Below are 20,251 nucleotides of genomic sequence, written 5' to 3' on the forward strand. Positions count from 1 at the left end.
TCCCTGCCTCCTAATTTACATAGAACAGAATTGTTAAACCTAAGTCACAAACCTGTACAAATGTTTTACATTGAGAATTAGGATGTGCTGATTTCTAGATTAGTGCCTAAAAATATGCAATGTACTTGAAGTAGTAATAGGTTATGACTTATCACATGGAAAACTAGATTAAATAATTAACTACTTTAAGAAAATATAAAGAAAAATCTTACTCTTGATTTCATTATCTATCACATTTTGACTTTTTCAGAAACATTCATTTTGGATGTTGTAGTGAATATGTAATTTTATTACTGGTGTCCTGAGAAAAAGATCAGACATTTTCATATGTCCTCAGCAATAACCACATCATCTCAGAAAATGTCCTCACAATATTTCAAGCTAGCAAATTGACACTAAACTTACTCTCAAGCTAAATTTCACAAAGTAGTAGAAGCTAGTGTTCATTTCTGTTAGTTACCAGGGAACTTTGACACTTCTTCTTTTGGAACAGAAATTTATTTCATATTTTTTAGTTGCCATTCATTTGACATTTTACAAATATGCAAACACACAGCTGAACCAGGTTCGTCCCCTTGTTACTTTCCTGTGCCAAGGAAGACTTACAATATGGATAATGTTTAATTTATTTACATAGACTTTTGCTTTTTTTTAATGAGCAAAATAATAAATGTATGTTGAATGTTAAGCAAGTAAATTAATTGTCACAAAAGTAATATTGAGGTCCAAAGAATGTTGGGGTCATTGTAGTATCTGAAATTATCTGATGTGTTACGGGTTCTTTTAATGAGCAGAATTTCTTGGTATAGATGTTTTCTTAATATTTCTCATGACCTCTTGATGAGACTGCCATGTTCTCAAATTCTACTTCGTCTACAAGGAGTAGTATGCTTCCAAAGTCTAATTGGAAAGTTTGTTTCTATATCCTTAAAGGAATTTGCCATGTGGGCTCTTTCTACCTGGGAAATGAGTATATCTGGGAAATGAATGTCAAGAGTTCTGATCCCTTAACATGGCAACCAAGCCTGACTTTTTTTTACTATGTAAATTATTATTGACATAACATTGGACTTTATGTTTTATAGCAGCTGCTATAAAGATGAAAATCTTATATGGAAGAAAAAAGGCATTATAAAAACCTTTTGTAAACTGGAAATTTTTTTTTTTTGCTTCTTGCTTCCTTGTTGGCTCCAAAGTATAGTTTTTCTTCCCCATGAAACAGCAGCTTCTTACATTGAATATTGTGATTGTTTTATAAACTTTTTTGTATAGATCGAATCCTGTTAAAATAAGTACCACTGCATCAAAAATTACTGTTTTGTATAATCAAATGACTCCTAGTCTCAGGTAGGTCAACAGAGGAATTTGTACAGGTTCTTGGAATACATTGCAATGGAATTTAAGTTGTATTGAATTTGACAAAATTGCAGTACAACTAAGAAGTTGAAAAGTCATTGCAGAGAATGTTTAGGAGAGTAGGCAAAACCTACCCTGATATCATTACCTTTCTATTCTTGTTAACTAGCAAAACCTTTTTAAAATGGGGGAAAAGTGTATTGTGGATAAATTTCCATTATGTTTTGTGTTTGTGTTAGAATTAAACATTTGGAAATCAGTGATTTCTTAGAAAAATATAGAAATTGACTTAACTTTAAGGTTAAGTTTAAGGTTAGCATTTTTTGAAGTGTTTGGAAGCTGGTAAAGGAGGCATGTTTACTGCCATTTTGCAGTGGATTGCAAAAATGCCATTACTGAATTTTGAACTATTCCATTACGTGTTTATATTGGTTGATGCTGATTTTGTAAACTGAGGTTAATTTTGAAGCTATTTTTCTTTGGTATCATGCAAGATAGTACCTAAGTTTAGCATTATTATAACGAATTGTCAGCTAATAGTGAATATCTCTTTAAAAATTTGACTTTTGTTTTAGCTCATTAAAAAAAAATTAAAACAAGACAAAAATACTTCATAATAAAACCAGTAACTGACAGTATATCTCCCAATTTTAGTACATCTAAACAAATGAAAGAAACAATCCAAATCTAAATATTCACAACTATGAAGGAAATGGTAACCTGATGTCTATATCAAATTGTATCACAAAGATGATCATCCTTTATAGTGTATTTATCTTTTGCCAGTGATTTCTGAAATCTTTTGTTGTCACAACTGAAGTTAATACAAAAAAAAAAAACAACATAAGATTATAGGAAAGTCTGTATTTACTTTGGGTCATTTTAGTCTCTTTGGTAAATTTATAATTAAGAAGGCCTTTCAAGGATGTGTTCTGGTCTCACAGGTACACAACTACTCCATATCTGGTAAATCAAGATTCATATGTTAGCATGGGGTTTTTTTAAGCATATTATTTACACAATTCACTGGAATGGCTCCTTTGGAAGTTGGGTGGCTCTCTTATGTAATTATGTACTTAGTTACTCTTGCTATATCCAGCAATAGAAATTCAAGGAAGAATAATTTACTGCTTACGCATAGTTATTAGAATTTTAAAGCACTTGTTTGTTCAAAATTCCAGTTTATTCATAGTATTGTTTGAGTAACTACATATTTAATAAACAGTAATGAATGAAATTTATTTTTATTGGTGGCCAAGTTAGAATTTTAACAATTCTAAATAAGCACTGGTGACTACTTCTCAGTATTAAAAGATTTCCTTCCTTTCTAAGTTTTGAGGGAATATTGCATACAGTATATTGGGGGGGGGGAATAAGCCACAATTTTAGAAACCATTTTGATCACAGTTTTTATATATAACATCCCTAGATGACTTCTTTGTAGAGCAATACTCACTTAAGATATTTAAATTCTAATGTGTATATTTTTATTATGTGGCAACCCTAGCATCAATATATACTAAAGTGCATTTTGCAGATTTAGTGATAATATACTTTATCCTAGTCAAGGCTGGTTAAAAAATAATAAAGGTGGGTAAAAAAAAAACTTTTCCTTTTTTCAGTAACTCCCCTCAACCCAAATTGCCATGTCCCAAGGCCAAGTTCGATTTTGAGATGACTGCCTCCTGCCCCAGGGCAGACTCTGAATGCTTAGGGCTAGGAGACTGGGTAAAACCAGTGATGTTTTAGCCTTTGACCTTCTCTGCCTTTAAAGGACTAAGAATAATTAGAAAAGTCGAGTAGAATTCTTGGAGGGAAAATTAAGGAGAGATGAAAAAAGTACCATGGATGATATGCCAGAAGTCTAATGAAATTAAATTCTTCCACACAACTATAATTCAGCATTGTACCTTATTTCACTTACTTTATATATAGCTCATTGCTTGAAAGGCTGTGCAGTAGTATATTTTTTTCTGGTTTTCCCAGTATTTAAGCCATATTTTTTTTTGCTCAAATTGACCCAATTTTTATAGCTATTTTACCATAAACTACTATGCATTTTTCTTTGTCTTTTAAATGGAAACCTCCTCTTTTAATTGTTTTCCTTAATCTGAACTCAATGAATTTATTTTGTAAATAACCTCAAAGACCTTTTCTATGATTTCACTCACAAATCAGGGTTACTTGCAGTAATTTATTTGGACATAGCTTTATCTTGATTACCATAACAACTGTTCATGAAATGATTTGTTTGCATTTAGGAGTCTATGGGGTTTTTTGGGGGGCCCAGTTAAGGAATAAGTAAGTAGTATTTATTCTCCAGTTTAATGTCCTAAAAGCCAGCTCTAGGGATTTACAAAGCAAGCCAAATAATTTTCTCTAAGACTGACCTTTCAAGGCTCAAATTAGGTCTGTGAGCAATGGTACATTGAACTCAGCTATTATAGGAAGTTGATTGAAGCATTTAAACATTTCAGATCCCAAACTCATAGCACTCAATATCAAAGTAAATTATTTGCCTTCATTCATATGCTTTGTCACTTATTTTATCTTTAGGTCATCCTTCTCAAGATTAGGATCAAAGATCTAGAATTGGAAAAGACCTTTCAGGTCGTTTAGTCCAACCTTTTAATTTTACATATGAGGGACCTGTGGCCCAAAGAGGACACATAGTAATGACAGAGGAAGAATTTGAGTTCAGGTCCTTGGGCTCCCACATTCAGCACCCTTTTTTTTGTACCATGCTGTCTGTCTCCTTAAGATCTTATCTTCAGTATGTGAGAAACATGCTTATGGGGATCACAGGACTTCAAAGGCAGGGTCAGGGAGGCAGCCTGGATGAGCTTCCATTGCCCACTGCTTCCTTGGGGGCCCTTAGGAAGATCCACATGATATACCCCTTAAAACAGCAAACCTCTTCTCACTGAAAGAACTTAGAAGCAGTGTTCAGAGGAAGGGATTATTTATTACATTTCCTGTAAGGAAGCAAGTGTAGTGTTCACTAGGCTTAGGGTTAGTCAAATTCTTCAAATTCCTCACTTTATTTCCCTACATTCCCTCTATATATGAAGATTACATAGGCATGGTAGTGAAGATACTTGTGACTGGGTGTGGCCTCTAAGGTTCAAGCTGTTTGCCATACTCCCACCTTTCTATTTCCCTCTGGCCATTATCATAGTTCCAGGAAGGTAAGTTAGCTTCCCCACAGCTATTGATTATCTTCCAATAACTTTTGTGGGAGCAAAACAAGATACCATAATATCACCTCTTACAATTAGGTACTGTACAGTCAAAGATTTTACATGATGAGCACTTAATTCAGTTCAATCTACATTTATTAAATGTCTTGATTTATTATTTAAATGTCTTTGATCTAGTGTACAATACTAGATTCTGGGTAAGTAAAGTTGAAAAATTACATAGTTGCTGCCCTCAAGAATATTACTGTAGTATAGCCAAGATAGCAGAGTAGCAAGAAGCAGTGCAGCTGAGTTCCCATCTGCAACCCCTCCAAACAAATCTAGAAAATGTACCAGACCACATTTTGCTGGAAATCCAGAAAAAGTTACAGTGAGTCCTTTGTCCAGCCCAGGTTGGCATAGGGAGACAGAAAGGTTTTTGACACTGGGGTCTGGGTTGAGGCAAGAGCACTACCCTAAAGAACCAGAGAATTAGAATATAATATTCCAGAAGGAAAAGGATATAAGCTTACAGTTAAGAATAACGTACCCAGTAAAACTGAGGCTAAAATGAACCTTTAATAAAAAAAGAGGACTTCCAAGCATTCCTGATGAAAGAACAGAGCTCTGTATAAACTTTGAAGTTCAACCACAGGAATGAAAGACACAAGAAGGTAAACATGGACAAACAGTGATAATTGACTAAACAGGGGAAAACTGCTTACATTCTAATATAGGAAGATGATACTTGTGATCCCTCTGAATACTTATCAGTGATCATAAAGGGAATACAATTAGACAAGCCCTGGGAGTAATTCTGTTGGGTCTTCATGATCTTCTTTGCCCCAAGTGTGTAAAATCTTAAAAAAAAAATTTTTAACCTAAGGGCAGCTAGGTGGCAGTGAATAGAGCACCAGCCCTGGAGGCAGGAGGACCTGAGTTTGCATCCAGCCTCAGACGCTTAACATTTACTAGCCATGTTACCTTGGTCAAGTCACTTAACCCCAATTGCCCTGCCTTCCCCCCTCCAAAAAAGCAAAAAAAAGATGAAAAAAAACCTAGGGAAACGACTAGGTGGCTCAGTGAATAGACCACTGGCCCTGGAATCAGGAGGACCTGAGTTCAAATGTGGCCTCAGACACTTAATACTTACTAGCCATGTGACTTTGGGTAAGTCACTTTAACCCCAGTTGCCTGCCTTCTCCATTCCAAAAAGCCAAATAAATAAATAACCTGGCTTTATTGGTTTTCTTAAAATGTATTATTTATTTTTACCATTCATATTTAAACAGTTTTTGAGTTCCAAATTCTCTCCCTCCAACCCCTCCCCCACCCCACCCATTGAGAATGCAAGCAATATATCATTTTACTTGTGAAATCATGCAAAACACAGTTCCATATTAGCCATATTGTACTAAAAAAGCAAGAAAAATAAAGTGAAAAAAGTATACTTCAGTTTGCACTGAATTCATTAGTTCTCTCTCCGAAGGTGGATAGCATTTTTCATCATGAGCCTTTTGGAATTGTCTTGGCTTATTATATTGATCAGAGTAGCTTAGACTTTCACAGCTGATCATAATTGCAATATTGCTCTTATTTTTTATGATAATCTTCTGATTCTGCTCACTTCATTCTGCATCAATTCATATAGGTCTTCCCAGGTTTTTCTGAAACCATCCCCTTTGTCATTTCTTGTAGCACAATAGGATTCTTTCCCAATTGTATATTGCAGCTTGTTGGGCAACCCCTCAATTTCCAATTCTTTGCCTTCACTAAAAGAGCTATATTTTTGTTGATATAAATCTCTTGATCATCTTAAGAAAAGAATGGGGAGGGGAAAGGGAAACTGAAAACTAGGGAAAATTGTTTCACATAATTAGGGTGCACAAGTATAAACAAGGAGGAAGTGGGGAGAGTAGTCAGCACTTCAGCCTGACTCATCTGAACTAGTTGAAGGAAGAATGTACACATACAGTACAGAAAAACATTTCATCCAGTGGGGAAATAGGAGGGAAAAGGGAAGAATTAGGAGAGTAGAATTATTGGAAGGGTATGTAAAGGGAAAGATTAGTCCTAAGCAAAAAACAAACAAAACAATCCCCCAGAACTTAAGGATGTACAAAAATATTTGTAGCTCTCAAAGGTGGCAAAAAATCGGAATCTGAGGAAGTGTCCTTAAATTAGGGAATGGTTGAACAAATTATGGTATCTAAATGTGATGGAATACTATTGTGTTGTGAGAAATGATGAAGGGTATAATTTCATAGCAACTTGGGAAGACATATAATTTGATGCTGAGTGAAATGAACAGAATCAGGACAACAGTTTATACAATGACAGCAATATCACAAATGCAAACAACTTTGAAAGAATTAGGAACTCTTATCAGTGTAATGAGGAATCATGATTCCAGAGGACTAATGATGAAACATACTACGAACCTCCTGATGGAGAAGTGAAGGACTAGAGTACAGAATGAGATTTTTATTTTGGACATGAACAATGTCGAAACTTGTTTTGCTTGACTATGTTTATAATGGATTATGTTTTTTTGTTCTCAAGTTGGAGGGGTTAGAATAGGAGGGTGAGAAGGCAGATTTTTGCAGACTGAAAAAAATATATAATTTTTTTTTTAAAAAGAAGCTTATTTTCTACTAGGAAGAATACAACATGTCTTCAGATTAGTTTATACAAAGTGAAGTGTAATGAAAGCAAAAAAGAGATCCAGACAATACATTGTAAAAATATTTAAGCCTTAGTCTCTCTCTTGAGACTTAAGTCTCACATCACCAACTGTCTATTGGATATTTTCTTTTTTTTCCCCTTAATTTTATGTTTTAAATAGTATTTTATTCCAGTTATATGTAAAAACAATTTTTAACATTCATTTAAAAAGAAATTTGAGCTCCAAATTTTCTCCTTCCCATCCCCCAGATGGTAAGCAATTTGACCTAGATTATATATGTACAGTCACATAAAACATTTCTGTATTAGTAATGTAGTGAAAGAAGAAAGAGAACAAAAAAAAAACACAAGTGAAAATAGTATGCTTCGATCTATGCTCAGACTATTTCATTTCTTTCTCTGGATGTGGATAACATTTTCTATTAGGAGTCCTTTGGAATTTTCTGGGATCATTGTATTGCTAAGAGCTAAGTCATTCATAGCTGATCATCGAACAACATTGCTGTTACTGTGCACAATGTTCTTCTGGTTTTACTCACTTCACTTTGTATTAGTTCATATAAGTCCAGGTTTTTCTGAAATCAGCATTTTCGTCATTTCTTTGGGGGGGGACTTTTTGGAGAGGGTAGGGCTGAGCAGTTGGGGTTAAGTGACTTGCCCAAGGTCACACGGCTAGCAAGTGTTAAGTGTCCGAGGTCGGATTTGAATTCAGGTTCTCCTGACTCCAGGGCCAGTGCTGTATTCACTGCACCACCTAGCAGCCTTTGTCATTTATTTTTTGTTGTTGTTGTTGTTCCTAACTTTTTTTTTTCAAATGCTTTATTAACTTCTGTTTTACATCATTCATTTCTGCCAGATTTTGAGTTACCAATTTTCTCCCCATTTTTCCCCTACCCACTGCCCCAAAATAGCAGTCCCACAGGATATCTCCTCCTCCAATCTGCTCTCTCCCATATTTTCTCCCATACCCCTTTCAACTTTTCCAGTAGGGCATGGTGGATCTTTATGCCCCAGTGCCTGTATATCTTATTTCCTAATTACATGTAAAATAGTATTAATAATAGCATATATGTGTGTGTGTGTATTTAAACATTTGATTTTAAAACTTTGAATTCCAGATTCATTCCCTTCCTCCCTTGTCACCCACCCTTACTGGGAAGATAAGCAGTTGAGTATAGATTTTACATGTGTGGCTAATGCAAAACAATAACATAGTAGATATATTGTAAAAGACTGACTATTTCCCTCCCTCCTATCCCACCTCCCACTTTGTTTTATTCTCTACTTTGCTCCCGTCCCTTTTCAAAAGTGGGTGCTTCCAACTTCCCTCCCCCCCAGCCTGCCCTCCCTTCCATTATCCCCCCCTCTCATCCCCTTCCCCCCTACTCTTCTGTAGGGTGAGATACCCTATTTAGTGTTTATTTCATTCCCTCCCCAAGCCAAATTCAATGGGAATAAGGTTGACCCATTCCCTTTTGCCTTCCTATTCTCCCCTCCATTGTAACCATTTTCACTTGCATCTTCTATATGAGATAGTTTACCCCATTCTGTCTCTCCCCATCTCCTCTCATTATATTCCTCTCTCACCTCTCAATTTCACCTTTTAAGTATCATCCCTTCCTGTTAAATTGGTCCTGTGCCCTCTATCTATGTATACCTGTAAACATATATACACACATTCACATAATGTATTCATATGCCCATATACCCTCATATATAGACATATATATTTCTATTCCCTTCACCTATTTTCATACTGAGAAAAGTTTCATAAGTTATAATTATTGTTTTTCCATGTAGGAATATTAATAGTTCAACTTTGATAAGTTCCTTATGATTTCTTTTCCCTGTTTATCTTCTCATGCTTCTTGTGTCTGAATGTCAAATTTTCTATTCAACTCTGGTTTTTTCATCAAGAATGCTTGAAAGTCCTCTATTCCACTGAATGACCATATTTTCCCCTGAAACATGATACTCAGTTTTGCTGGGTAGGTGACTCTTGGTTTTAAACCCAGCTCCTTTGACCTCTGAAATATCATATTCCAAGCCCTTTGATCCCTCAGTGTAGAAGCTGCCAGATCCTGTGTTATCTTGATTGTGTTTCCACGATATTCAAATGGTTTCTTTCTGGGGGGTGGCTAGGTGGCTCAGTGAGTAAAGTGCCAGCCCCGGAGTCAGGGGGACCTGAGTTCAGTTCCGGCCTCAGACACTTAACACCCACACACACAAAATAAAACTAGCCGTGTAACCTTGGGCAAGTTACTTAACCCCAGTTGCCCGCCAAAAAAAAAATGTTTCTTCCTGGCTGCTTGTAATATTCTCTCCTTAATCTGGGAATTCTGGAACCTGGCTATAATATTCCTAGGAGTTTTCTTTTGGGGATCTTTTTCAGGAGGTGATCGGTGGATTCTTTCAACCTCTATTTTGCCCTGTGGTTCTAAAACATCAGGGAAGTTTTCTTTGAGAACTTCCTGGAGGATGATTTCTAGGTTCTTACTTTGATCATGGCTTTCAGGTAGAGCAATAATTTTTAAATTCTCTCTCCTGGATCTATTTTCCGGGTCAGCGGTTTTTCCCATGAGATATTTCACATTGCCTTCTCTTCTTTCATTTGTTTGGATCTGTTTTCTTGATTTCTCATAAAGTCATTAGCTTCCATTTGGTCCAATCTAATACTGAAGCAATGATTCTCCTCATTGAGCTTTTGAGATTCTTTTTCCATCTGGTAAATTTGGCTTTTTAAGGCATTCTTCTCCTCATTGGCTTTTTGAGTCTCTGCCATTTGAGTTAGTCTGTTTTTTAAGGTGTTATTTTCCTCAGTCAGGCTGTTGACTCTCATTTCATAATTTTCTTGCATCATTCTCATTTCTCTTCCCAGTTTTTCCTCCACTTCACTTATCTGCTTCTTAAGGTCCTCTATGGCCTGTAACCAGCTCATATTTTCCTTTGAAGTTTTTGGTGCAGGACTTCTGACTTCACTGTCTTCCTCCTGTTCCATGCTTTGTTCCTTTTTGTCCCCAAAATAGGAGGTTAATGTTGGAATCTTCTGTCTGCTTTGTTTCCTTTGCCTGGTCATGTCACCCCTCAGTCACTTGACCCCTGGGCTTTTTGCCACAGTAGGACTCTGCCACCAGAAAGGGGAGCTTTCGTCCCAAATGCTGGGGTTTTCTCAGCTGCCGGAGGTATTAAATGGGTGCCCTCTCTGAGGCCTCCACACGCTCTAGCAAGCTGGACACACACCCCAGGACCTCCACCCTAGACTGCAATCCAGATCCAAGCAGGTTAAAGCAAGAGTGATTACCCCTCAGAATGGTTTCTTGGTCCCCCTACACTCTGCAGGCCAGGAGCTGAAGCTGCCATGTGGCGCTGGCTGGCTGTGCCAGGCATCTCAATGGCTTCTTGCCCTGGGGGAAAAAGCCGAGGTACTCCCACTTACTGGGTCCCCAAGTCCAGACTGCACTAACCTCTCACTTTGTCCTTAGCATCTATATGTTGATAATTCTGGAAACGGCCACAGGGCTCCACAGAGTGCTGCACTGGCCAATTCCTGCCAGGGTGTCCTCAGCGGGAGGTTATCTTCTCTGTGTCATTTTGTGGGTTCTGTAGTTCCAAAGTTTGTTCAGAGTCCCCTTTTTTCATTGATTGGGGAAGGTGGAAGCTGGAGCCGATTGGAGTTTCTGCTCCTACTCCGCCATCTTGACTCCGCCCCCAGCCTTTGTCATTTCTTATAGCACAATAGTATCCCAATACATTGATATGCCAGGACTTGTTCAGTCATTCCCCAGGTGATGGTCATCCCCTTGATTTCCAATCCTTTGCCATTACAAAAATAGCTGCTATAAATATTTTTGTACATGTGGGTCCTTTTCCCTTTTTCCTGATCTCTTTGGGATACAGACATAATAGTGGTATTACAGAGTTTGCCCTTTGGGCAAGTTCCAGATTGCTCACCAGAATGGTTTCATCAGTTCACAACTCTGCCAACAGTGCATTAGTGTCTCAATTTTCCCACATCCTCTCCAACATGAATAGGGCACCAGCCCTGGAGTCAGAAGGACCTGAGTTCAAATACAGCTTCAGATACTTGACACACTTACCAGGTGTGTAACCTTGGGCAAGTCATTTAACCCTAATTAACCCTTCCTTTCCCCCTCCAAAAAGTAAAAAAAAAAAATTGTTAATATAGCTTCTATTACTTCTAGATGTTGATCAGCAGTCACATGCTGAGGTTTTACTATTCAGCTTTCCTATAGTAAATATTAATAAAGCCAACACTTGACCCTCAGGATACTCTAAGGATTTGTGATATCCACTTCAGTCACTCAAAATGGGAGGGAATAGTTGAGACATGATCTCTTTGTAAATGAATTCTTGCAGTTGAACTTGATGGGCACTAGCTAGTATTCCAATTGAAGCATCTAAGGCTATCTTTTCTATGATTACCAAAGGTGAAATAATGTGTGTTCATAAATTTTTAAAACAAAGTACCAAATTTTAAAAACAGGTGACCTCTTAAGAGACAACTTTTGTTGAAAAAAAATTCATAATACAAGTCTTGGTTTGGTTTTGAAAAGCAAAGTTGATTAAGGTTCAGATGGTAGCAAAATGTCTTTACTTGAAGTAAGAATCCATTTAGTAATCCATATTGAACTTCATGGTGCCAGATTTTTTACTGTAGTATTTTTCATTTTATCATATTTTACTTCAGAGAGAAGCTTAGTGAACACATATACTAAATTGGTTTTAGCTTTGGTAGTTTTTGGTACTAATATGTGTTACTTAGATTGTAGGTATAAATATAGGTATTCTTTCCAGTAGTACAAATTACAACCCATCAATGGCTTCTCACCATCTGTAGCTCTTGTTCATTGTCCTCCCATAATTTTCCACAGTTGTACAATATAATGGGAACCTTCCTTTGATCTCTTGTTGTTTGGTTATCAGTGTAGCACCCTTGCTTTCATTATATTATTAACCCAGCTTCTTTTCCAATTATCCATTTCTTTGACAAGAAATGCCTGTCTTGCAAAATTTTTTCATTGGTAATATGCTACAGCCTACTGATACCATATAAGAGCAAACTCTTCATTGTATCTCACCTTTGAGTGCAGTGCTGTGCAGCTTTAATTCTTTGGAGACTCTAGTATCCTTGCTTCACAGAAATTTAGCACTACTAGAAGAATATTGTCATTAAAAAAACAGACCATAGGTCCTAAAGATCATATACAGTTTGTCAAATACAAGCTACCTAGCTCCCCTTTTCAGTTTTGAATTCCAATTTATTGCCTATCTTTAGCATCTGTCCAAGAAACAAATAGTGGTAAATCAGTTCTGTGGAATGCCCATCTGTAGCACATATATGCATTTTTTATCTACTTGTGTTCCCCCCAACTCCCTATGTTTGAATAGTTGAGTCGAACTATTTGAGTGACTATGGATCTCATTTAGAAGACTTTATAGTGTTTCAGTACTTAGTGAAGTCAGTACAGTATTCGTAAAAGGGAATATTTGTGTGACTTCATATAGGGTATAATTCTTCTCAAGTCATTTAACCACTGCACTTCAGTTTCTTCATTTGTAAAATAATGGGGTTTGGGCTCAACAGTCTTTAAAAGCCTTTTTAGCTCTAAGCCTGTGATCCTAGGGAAATCTCTTTTTCCTTTGGATTCTGCACTGTATGACTTCATGACAATGGTAGACATACTCAGTGAACATAAACCTCCTTGTTTTTGTCTCATTTGATACTAATTATAAGGTTGATATTTTTGTTATATCTTTAAAGAATCTTGAATGATTTAATAGTCTTGAATGTATTTAAAATAAGTATGGAAGATAATCTTGTTGGAAGTACCTTTAAGTGGATATTATGTTCCACTGCATTAAGTACTTTTTAAAAAAATCATCAATGAAATATAAGTATAGTAAGATTTTTGTATTCCCTTTTCAGTCATTTCTGTGATGGTAAGAAATAGTCTGCTATATATGTCTGCCTTAAAATATAATTTGCAAAAGACTGCCTATACCCTTCTATCAACTTCATCATGGATGCCCTCAATACCAATGTAGATTGTCCTTGTAAAGATTTTGTACAATTGGGAACATAGTTTAGAAATTATTGATATCTTCTCCATCTCCTTTTTTGGTAGCAAAATATTTTGTTTTCCCACGTATCCACCCCTTTTCTGATATCTTGAAGCCATCCCTCAGTATCTCTTTCAACTCATAAAAGCATCATCCTCCTTCTTTCAGGTCCTCCCCTCTTTTTTTTTTTTGCTTTTTTTTGGAGGGCAGTTGGGGTTCAGTGACTTGCCCAAGGTCACACAGCTAGTTTTTGTATTAAGTTTCTGAGTCAGATTTGAACTCGGGTGCTCCTGACTCCAGAGCCAGTGCTCTATTCACTGCGCCACCTAGCAGCCCCTATCATCCCCTCTTAACAAGATTGTGATAGTTTAATAGGTCTACCTGTTTCGAAGTTCTCCTCTTTACAATCCAGTAGTAGTAATGCTAAGAGCTAGCATTTCTATGATACCTTAAGGTTTATGATGTGCTTTATGTATGTTATCTCATTGAAAGCTTAAAACAACCCTTTCGAGTAGGTGTTGTTGTTATTATCTTTATTTTACAGATGAGAAAACTGAGGATGCCAGAGGTTAGTGACTTGTCCAGGGCAAGTGATTTACAGACTTTGTGTTTGAGCCTTTACATAATATTCTACCTAACTGCCTCTAATCAGAGGTGTCAAACTCTAGAATTCCCTCAGCATTCTGTAGTGGGACCCAACCAGATTAAAATATAATTGGAAAATTTTTGACAAGATGAATAAAAATAGAATGCAACACAGATGATGTTCATTTGTGGTTTTCTAAGTCAGTATCCTGCCTGCAGGAATCCATTTCTACTTAAGTTTGATGCCACTGCTCTAATCCATCTACCATTCAGCTGCCAAAAGTCTTTCCAAAGAAGGATTCAAGAATCTTCAGTGGCTTCATATTGCCTCTATGATAGAACACAAATTCCTTTCCTTGTTATTTAAAGCTATTAACATTAGGCTATAGCCTACCTTTCCAAGTGTTTTCCCCATTCCTCCTTTTTATATATTTTCATGTTCCTGACATACCACCCTACATTTTGGTCCTTGAACTACTGTCCCAATTCCTGCTTCATGCCTTTATACAGGCTTCTCCATGCCTGGAGTGATTTCCTTCATCTCCTCTAATCCATTTTCTACATATCTACCGAAGTAATTTTACTTAAACTCAGATCTGTCACCCCCCCCACCCCCATTCATTAAACTCAGTTGTTACCTCTAGAATAAAATAGAAACTCCTGTTTGACTCTTAAAGCCCTTCACAGCTTGACCTCAGCCTGTCTTCTCAGCTTCGTTATGTATCACTCCTCTTTCCATACTTTATAGATCAGTTAAATTGGCCTTCTCTCTGTATGCCTTCCACATGGTACTCCCTATCCCTTATGGCCTGTTGTACTCCCTCCCTACTTTGACTAATTAGAATGCTTACTTGTCTTTTAAGACTCAACTCAAACACTACCTTCTACATTACTCTGCTCCTTCACCAGTTGCTATGACCTTTCTCCCTTCAAATTATCTTGTATCAATTTTGTATGACCTATAAAGGTACATATTATTGCAAGATTGTAAGGTTTTTGAGGAGAGCTGTTGTTTCACTTTTGTCTTTGTATTTCCAGAACCTAACTTAAGAGCTAGACACTTGATAAGTGCTTGACTGATTGACATGAAAATCCATATTTATAAAACAAATAAATTAGTGTTTATTTGTATTGCAGAAGAATGTAACTTTATAAACCTATTTGCTGAAATATTCTTTGAAAAATACAGCTTCCTTAGCATTTATGATATTCCATTTTGGTCTTATTTTTATTCATATCTTCTTATAAGGATAGGAACTAGATCTTTTGTTTTATTGGTACAGGGAACTCCTGGGTAAGAAAGCTTCTTTTTTAAAAAAATCAATATTTTAAAAAGAATTTTAATATTCTTTTAAAAAAAATTTGAGTTCCAAATTCTCTCTTTCCCCGCATTGAGAAGGCAAACAATTTGACATAGGTTATACATATGTAGTCATACAAAACATTTCTGTGTTAGTCATGCTGTGAAAGGAAATATAGACCAAAAAAAGAAAAAGAAAGTAAAAAAATATGCTTTGATCTGTATTCAGATGCTATCAGTTCTTTGTAGGTGGCTAGCATTTTCATCATAGTCCTTTAGAATTGGCTTGGATTATTGTATTGCTGAGAATAGCTAAGTCACTCAGTTTATCATCATAAGGTATTGCTGTTACTGTATACAATGTTCTCCCGGTTCTGCTCATTTCACTTTGCATCACTTCATGTAGGTCTTAACAGGTTTAAGAAAACTTCTACCACTGTTTTGTAGTTGATATAGTTTTAGAGAGAAACTGAGAAACTAAGTGACTTGCCCAAGGTCATATAGACAATATATGTCCAAGGCAAACTTTATCCCAAATTGTCCTGGCTTCAGGGTTGTCTTTTTTTATATCAATTTAATTTATAAAAATATCCCTCTTCCTAACCTAGCCAGTTATCCTTTGCAATGAAGAATAAATAGAAAAAACATTTCACAAAAGCAACCAAACATCCAACACATCAACTCTGTTTAAAAGTATGTGAATTATTCTGTATCTATAGTGCCCCCCCTTCCTCTGCAAAGGATAGAGGACTATGCACAAAAATTAATTTATAAAAATTCAGTTTTAATACAGTTTAATACCTCTAAAGCAACTATCTGTAGATAAGAGTAAGTATATAAATGTTGAGGAGGTAATTCAGGATTGAAAAAGTGACTAAATTTGGTGGAATTAAGAAAGACTTTGTAAAGAGATATGATAAACATGGATTGGCAGAGAAAGAATATGGAAATTTTTTTAAGCTTCAGACGGGGGGATTATGTGCACAAGAATGCATAGGTCTCAAAAAATAAGTAATATGCACCACAGAATGATAAGCCAATTAGCTTATTGGAGTAGAAGGTCTTATTATGAGATGAATATTTTTTAAAATGAGATTGAATTTAGTAAGTGGTGGCCAAGAATTTGGGATTTTATAAAATAGGTAATAAAAAGTCACCATAAATTACTTGGGGGCAGGGGTTTTATTCCTCTAAAAAGATTTTGTTTTTTTATATCACCTACAATTACCTCTGTGTCCCTTTTTCGACCTTCTCCCAAGATGCTATCCCTTATAACAGTATTTTTAAAAAAAAAAAAAAAAAGAGGAAAAAACTTCAACAAAACCAATTAATACATCAAAAAGTCTGCTATTAAATTATCTTAAACCCTTACATAGGAGAGTAACATAATAAAGCTGTCTCCCAAATGAGATTTATAACTACTCAAAAGAGTTCAGTCTATTAATCCACATAGGAAAAACCAAGAGTTCATCAACTATTGTTCTGACTTTGGTTTTGTAGTAGCAAGCACACCCAGGATGGTCTACTAGCACAGGTTATTTGATCTGCTTTGCTAAAGGAAAGAAAACTTTTAAAGGTTCTGCAATCTTAGTTTAATTACATTCACTAGTTCTGGTGAAAGGTCAGCACCCTGAATGTGGAGAAAATACAGAGAAATTAGCACAGAAATTCAACAGACAGGGCTCCTACTATCTGAACAAAATACAGCCACCTGCATACAGCACCAGATCAGGAGAGCACAAACCTCTGAGTCAACAGGGAACTCAACAAACAACTACTCAGAGTCCTGTCCAGGGAATCAAAAGGTCCTTCTTATAAGCAAACCCCCAAAGCAAAATGCTACACTCTCAGAAGCTATAACAAAGACTCAGCCCCTGATTGGCTCAGAACCAGATCATGCAAAGCCTACCTAACTCAGTATAGTTGGGAACTCTCAGGGTTTAAGGAGATTAATCCTTCAGATGTTTACAATTTAGCCCGAACCTGAGAAACTGAACTCCAAAAAGGAAAAAACAACAACAAATCCCACTTTGCTTACACTTACCAGGTTTGTACTTGGATGGACAGCCCATTGAACTCTAATCCATCAGTGCATATATATTGGACAGACACTGCAAGTGGATGGTGGTCTGCACCCAGAAGTGAATTAGGAGCAAGAAAGTGGGCTGGATTACATTTGGGAAATTTAACAGTGGAACACCCTTGTTCCAAGTGCTGTGATCTCCAAATGATTAAAGTTGTGGCTCCCCCAAAGGGCAGTGAAGAGCCTGTGGTGGATGTCAGTAGACTGAAGCATAAGATTTTAAATAGAAGTGAAAGAAACTTAAGAGGCCATCTAGTTCAACCTTCTCATTCTGCAGTTGAGGATATGAGCAGCCAAAAGGCAAAATGAATTGAAAAGGGTCATATAGGTAGAAAATATTCAAACTCATATCCTCTACCAAGTCCAGCAGTCTTTCTGATATGCCAAGCTCCCTTTGACCCAGAAGTTGCATGCAAAAAGTGGCATAAAAGGTCATTAGAGCGATGTATGAGGGGAAAAAAAGATTGCAATGTGGCCTTTTAGAGAGAGATATGGCCTCAGAATCAGGAAGAACTGAACTTAAGTCTGCCTCAGAAACACACTGGCTATTTGGACTTTTTTCTTAACTTCTCAGTGCCCCCAGGAAACTTTCCAAGACAGGCAAGCTACAGGGAAGGTAAAGGAAATCCTCATCAGCCAGCTCAGTACAATGATGAAATCATACCTTCCTCATGCCATCCCCTGTCCATTACTGGAAAAGGAGATGTAACTAGAGTAAAGACTAATATGGATAGTCCATATGAGGCACTGGTATCTTTATAATGTTAAACAAAAATCTAGAAGAAGGGTTCTTAATGTGTCATGGATCCCTGTGGCAGTCTGGTGATTGATGCCTATGAATGTGTAATATATAATTATATTGAAATATTTATCAAGTTTTTAGGTTCACTTAGTTTAAGAACACCTGACCTAGAGGAAGGCCTCTAGCCTGTTAAGTGTATATCCTCTGTGGAGCATTCATGGGAGGACATGAATTAGAGTTAAAGAAGATGAGAAGGAATTAGATTGCATTATTCACTGCTGGAAGGAGTATCCACACTTAGGAGATCATCGATCCTTTGATAGTATTCTGTCTATCACACATAGGATAAATTGAGTGAGGAAGCACTAGAGGCAAGGAAATCAACTAATGATTCAGGAATTAAGATTGCTGCTGTCTGGTAAATGTTCTGTTGTTCTTTAAAGTATAGGGTCTAAACATTGCTTCCTGGGGATTAAAGTAGCATATTATAATGGAAATATTACAGAGCAGTATACCTAAATTCTAATCCACATTTCATTGTTTACTAACTTTGTGACCATGGAAAAGCCATTTAACTTCTCTTTACCTCAGTTGTTTAATCTGTAAAATGAAGACACCAGCTTTGAGATTTATAATTCTGTAATTGTGAAGAGAAACCTACCAAGTACTCATCAGTTCTTAAGTGACCCTTTTCCTCCTAACAAAATATATAAGCCAGTTTTAGATGATGGGGGTCATATATATTAAATTTCATATTTCTAATGTTAATAGTAATATTAGTTTAATATAATAGTAAATGTAGTAATAATTGTCTAATATAAACCTATATGTTACAAAACTTATTTAAAATGAAAAATGCTAAGCTCATCATCCTTTTGAATCTTTGAAAATTACAAATATCAAAAATTCAGCATTATATATAGCTTGTGTTTTAAAAAAAAAATTCTTTCACATGGATGGCCAGATATTTAGCTTTTGCTCTAATCAAACACGATTAAATAATAGCTAAGTATTAAGGTTATATTATGAACAAAGATATTCTCTTTTTAAATATTTCTTGTGGTAAACTGTAGAAATAAATGAAGCATGTTAATATCACAGTAAAGGATTGAATATTTTGTAAATCTCTAAGGCAACAGCAACATTAGCATAGTGAAAAGTTTTCCTAGACTATTTGATGCTGAGAATACTCTGATATGGCTGCTACTATTTTACCTTCTTTTTAGTTAGTTTTTTAAATACTAGGAGCAGCTCTGTGGGGGCATTTTGTTGTTGTTTTTCCTTCTGTTTTAGTTATTTCTTGGCCCCTTTGTGTTTTTGATCCATCTGGAAAGATGAAGAGGCAGCTGCTATGGTAACAATGCATTTTGCTTAATGAATAGCAGAGTAGCTAAACACATAAAACACATGCAGACTGTCACAGAATTACTTACTGTCACTGCCCCCAAGGTTGTTGCTATACTTTCTTTCCTTTTTTCTTTTCCCTAGTCTTTAAAAAGCCTAACTTCCATCTTTGCTAATGTTAAAATGCTGCAATGGACCATCCTCCTTTTCTACTTATTGTGCAGAACTGTTCACCTTATGGTACATTAGAGGTGACTGCCTATGCACAGGGCAAGGGGGTTGATTAATTGGGCAAAGACATAATTTTCCTTTGAGCAGATACGCAGAGATTAAAAAAAAAGATTAAGTTTTTAATATTTTGGACTATGACTTTTTTTTTGCCTTTTTTTTTTTTGGAGGGGGAGGGCAGAGCAATTGGGGTTAAGTGACTGGGTCACACGGCTAGCACATGTTAAGTGTCTGAGGCCGGATTTGAACTCAGGTCCTCCTGACTCCAGGGCTGGTGCTATTCACTGCACCACCTAGCTGGCCCGCTAGGCCATCTTTTTTTCTCATCTCTCCCCCTCCATCATCCTTACCTCTTTCATCCTCCCTTAATCCCTCCTTTCCTCCCTTTACTATTAATGACCTTTCTGATTTTCTCTTGGGGGGTAGACCAATTAGTGGTATGTGTTTCTTGAAGATGTTTCCGTCCTGAAGGCGAGCTGTAACTGTATTGACACAATTCAGCAACGCCTTTAAAGTTCCTGTAATCTGTGCCATCCTGTCTCATACTGTCCCATCTCATAGTTGTCCTCTCTCTGCAGTGCTCTATGCCCAGGTCTCTGTGGCTGGGCTGCTCCAGCCTGGCGGACAGCATGCCTTCGCTGCGATGCCTGTATAACCCAGGGACTGGC

General features: G+C 36.5%; 1 protein-coding gene across 3 annotated transcripts in view; it reads left to right on the forward strand.

The window, feature by feature from the left end:
- The window catches only part of BTRC (beta-transducin repeat containing E3 ubiquitin protein ligase), a 212,315-nt gene that overhangs the window by 47,444 nt on the left and 144,620 nt on the right, over nucleotides 1–20,251 (forward strand). Inside the window, exon 2 of one of the 3 annotated variants that reach the window (XM_069098782.1) lies at nucleotides 20,162–20,251. This exon is cut by the window's right edge and continues 10 nt beyond it. The exons of the other annotated variants lie outside the window; for them this stretch is intronic. Coding sequence (XP_068954883.1) covers nucleotides 20,162–20,251 — 90 coding nt within the window. The remainder of the gene's footprint in view (nucleotides 1–20,161) is intronic. 3 annotated transcript variants of the gene reach the window in all.

The sequence above is a fragment of the Petaurus breviceps genome, unplaced genomic scaffold (assembly GCF_028583685.1).
Source record: "Petaurus breviceps papuanus isolate PSGF00001 unplaced genomic scaffold, PetGlider_PUasm1.0 37, whole genome shotgun sequence".
NCBI classification, from domain to species: domain Eukaryota; kingdom Metazoa; phylum Chordata; class Mammalia; order Diprotodontia; family Petauridae; genus Petaurus; species Petaurus breviceps.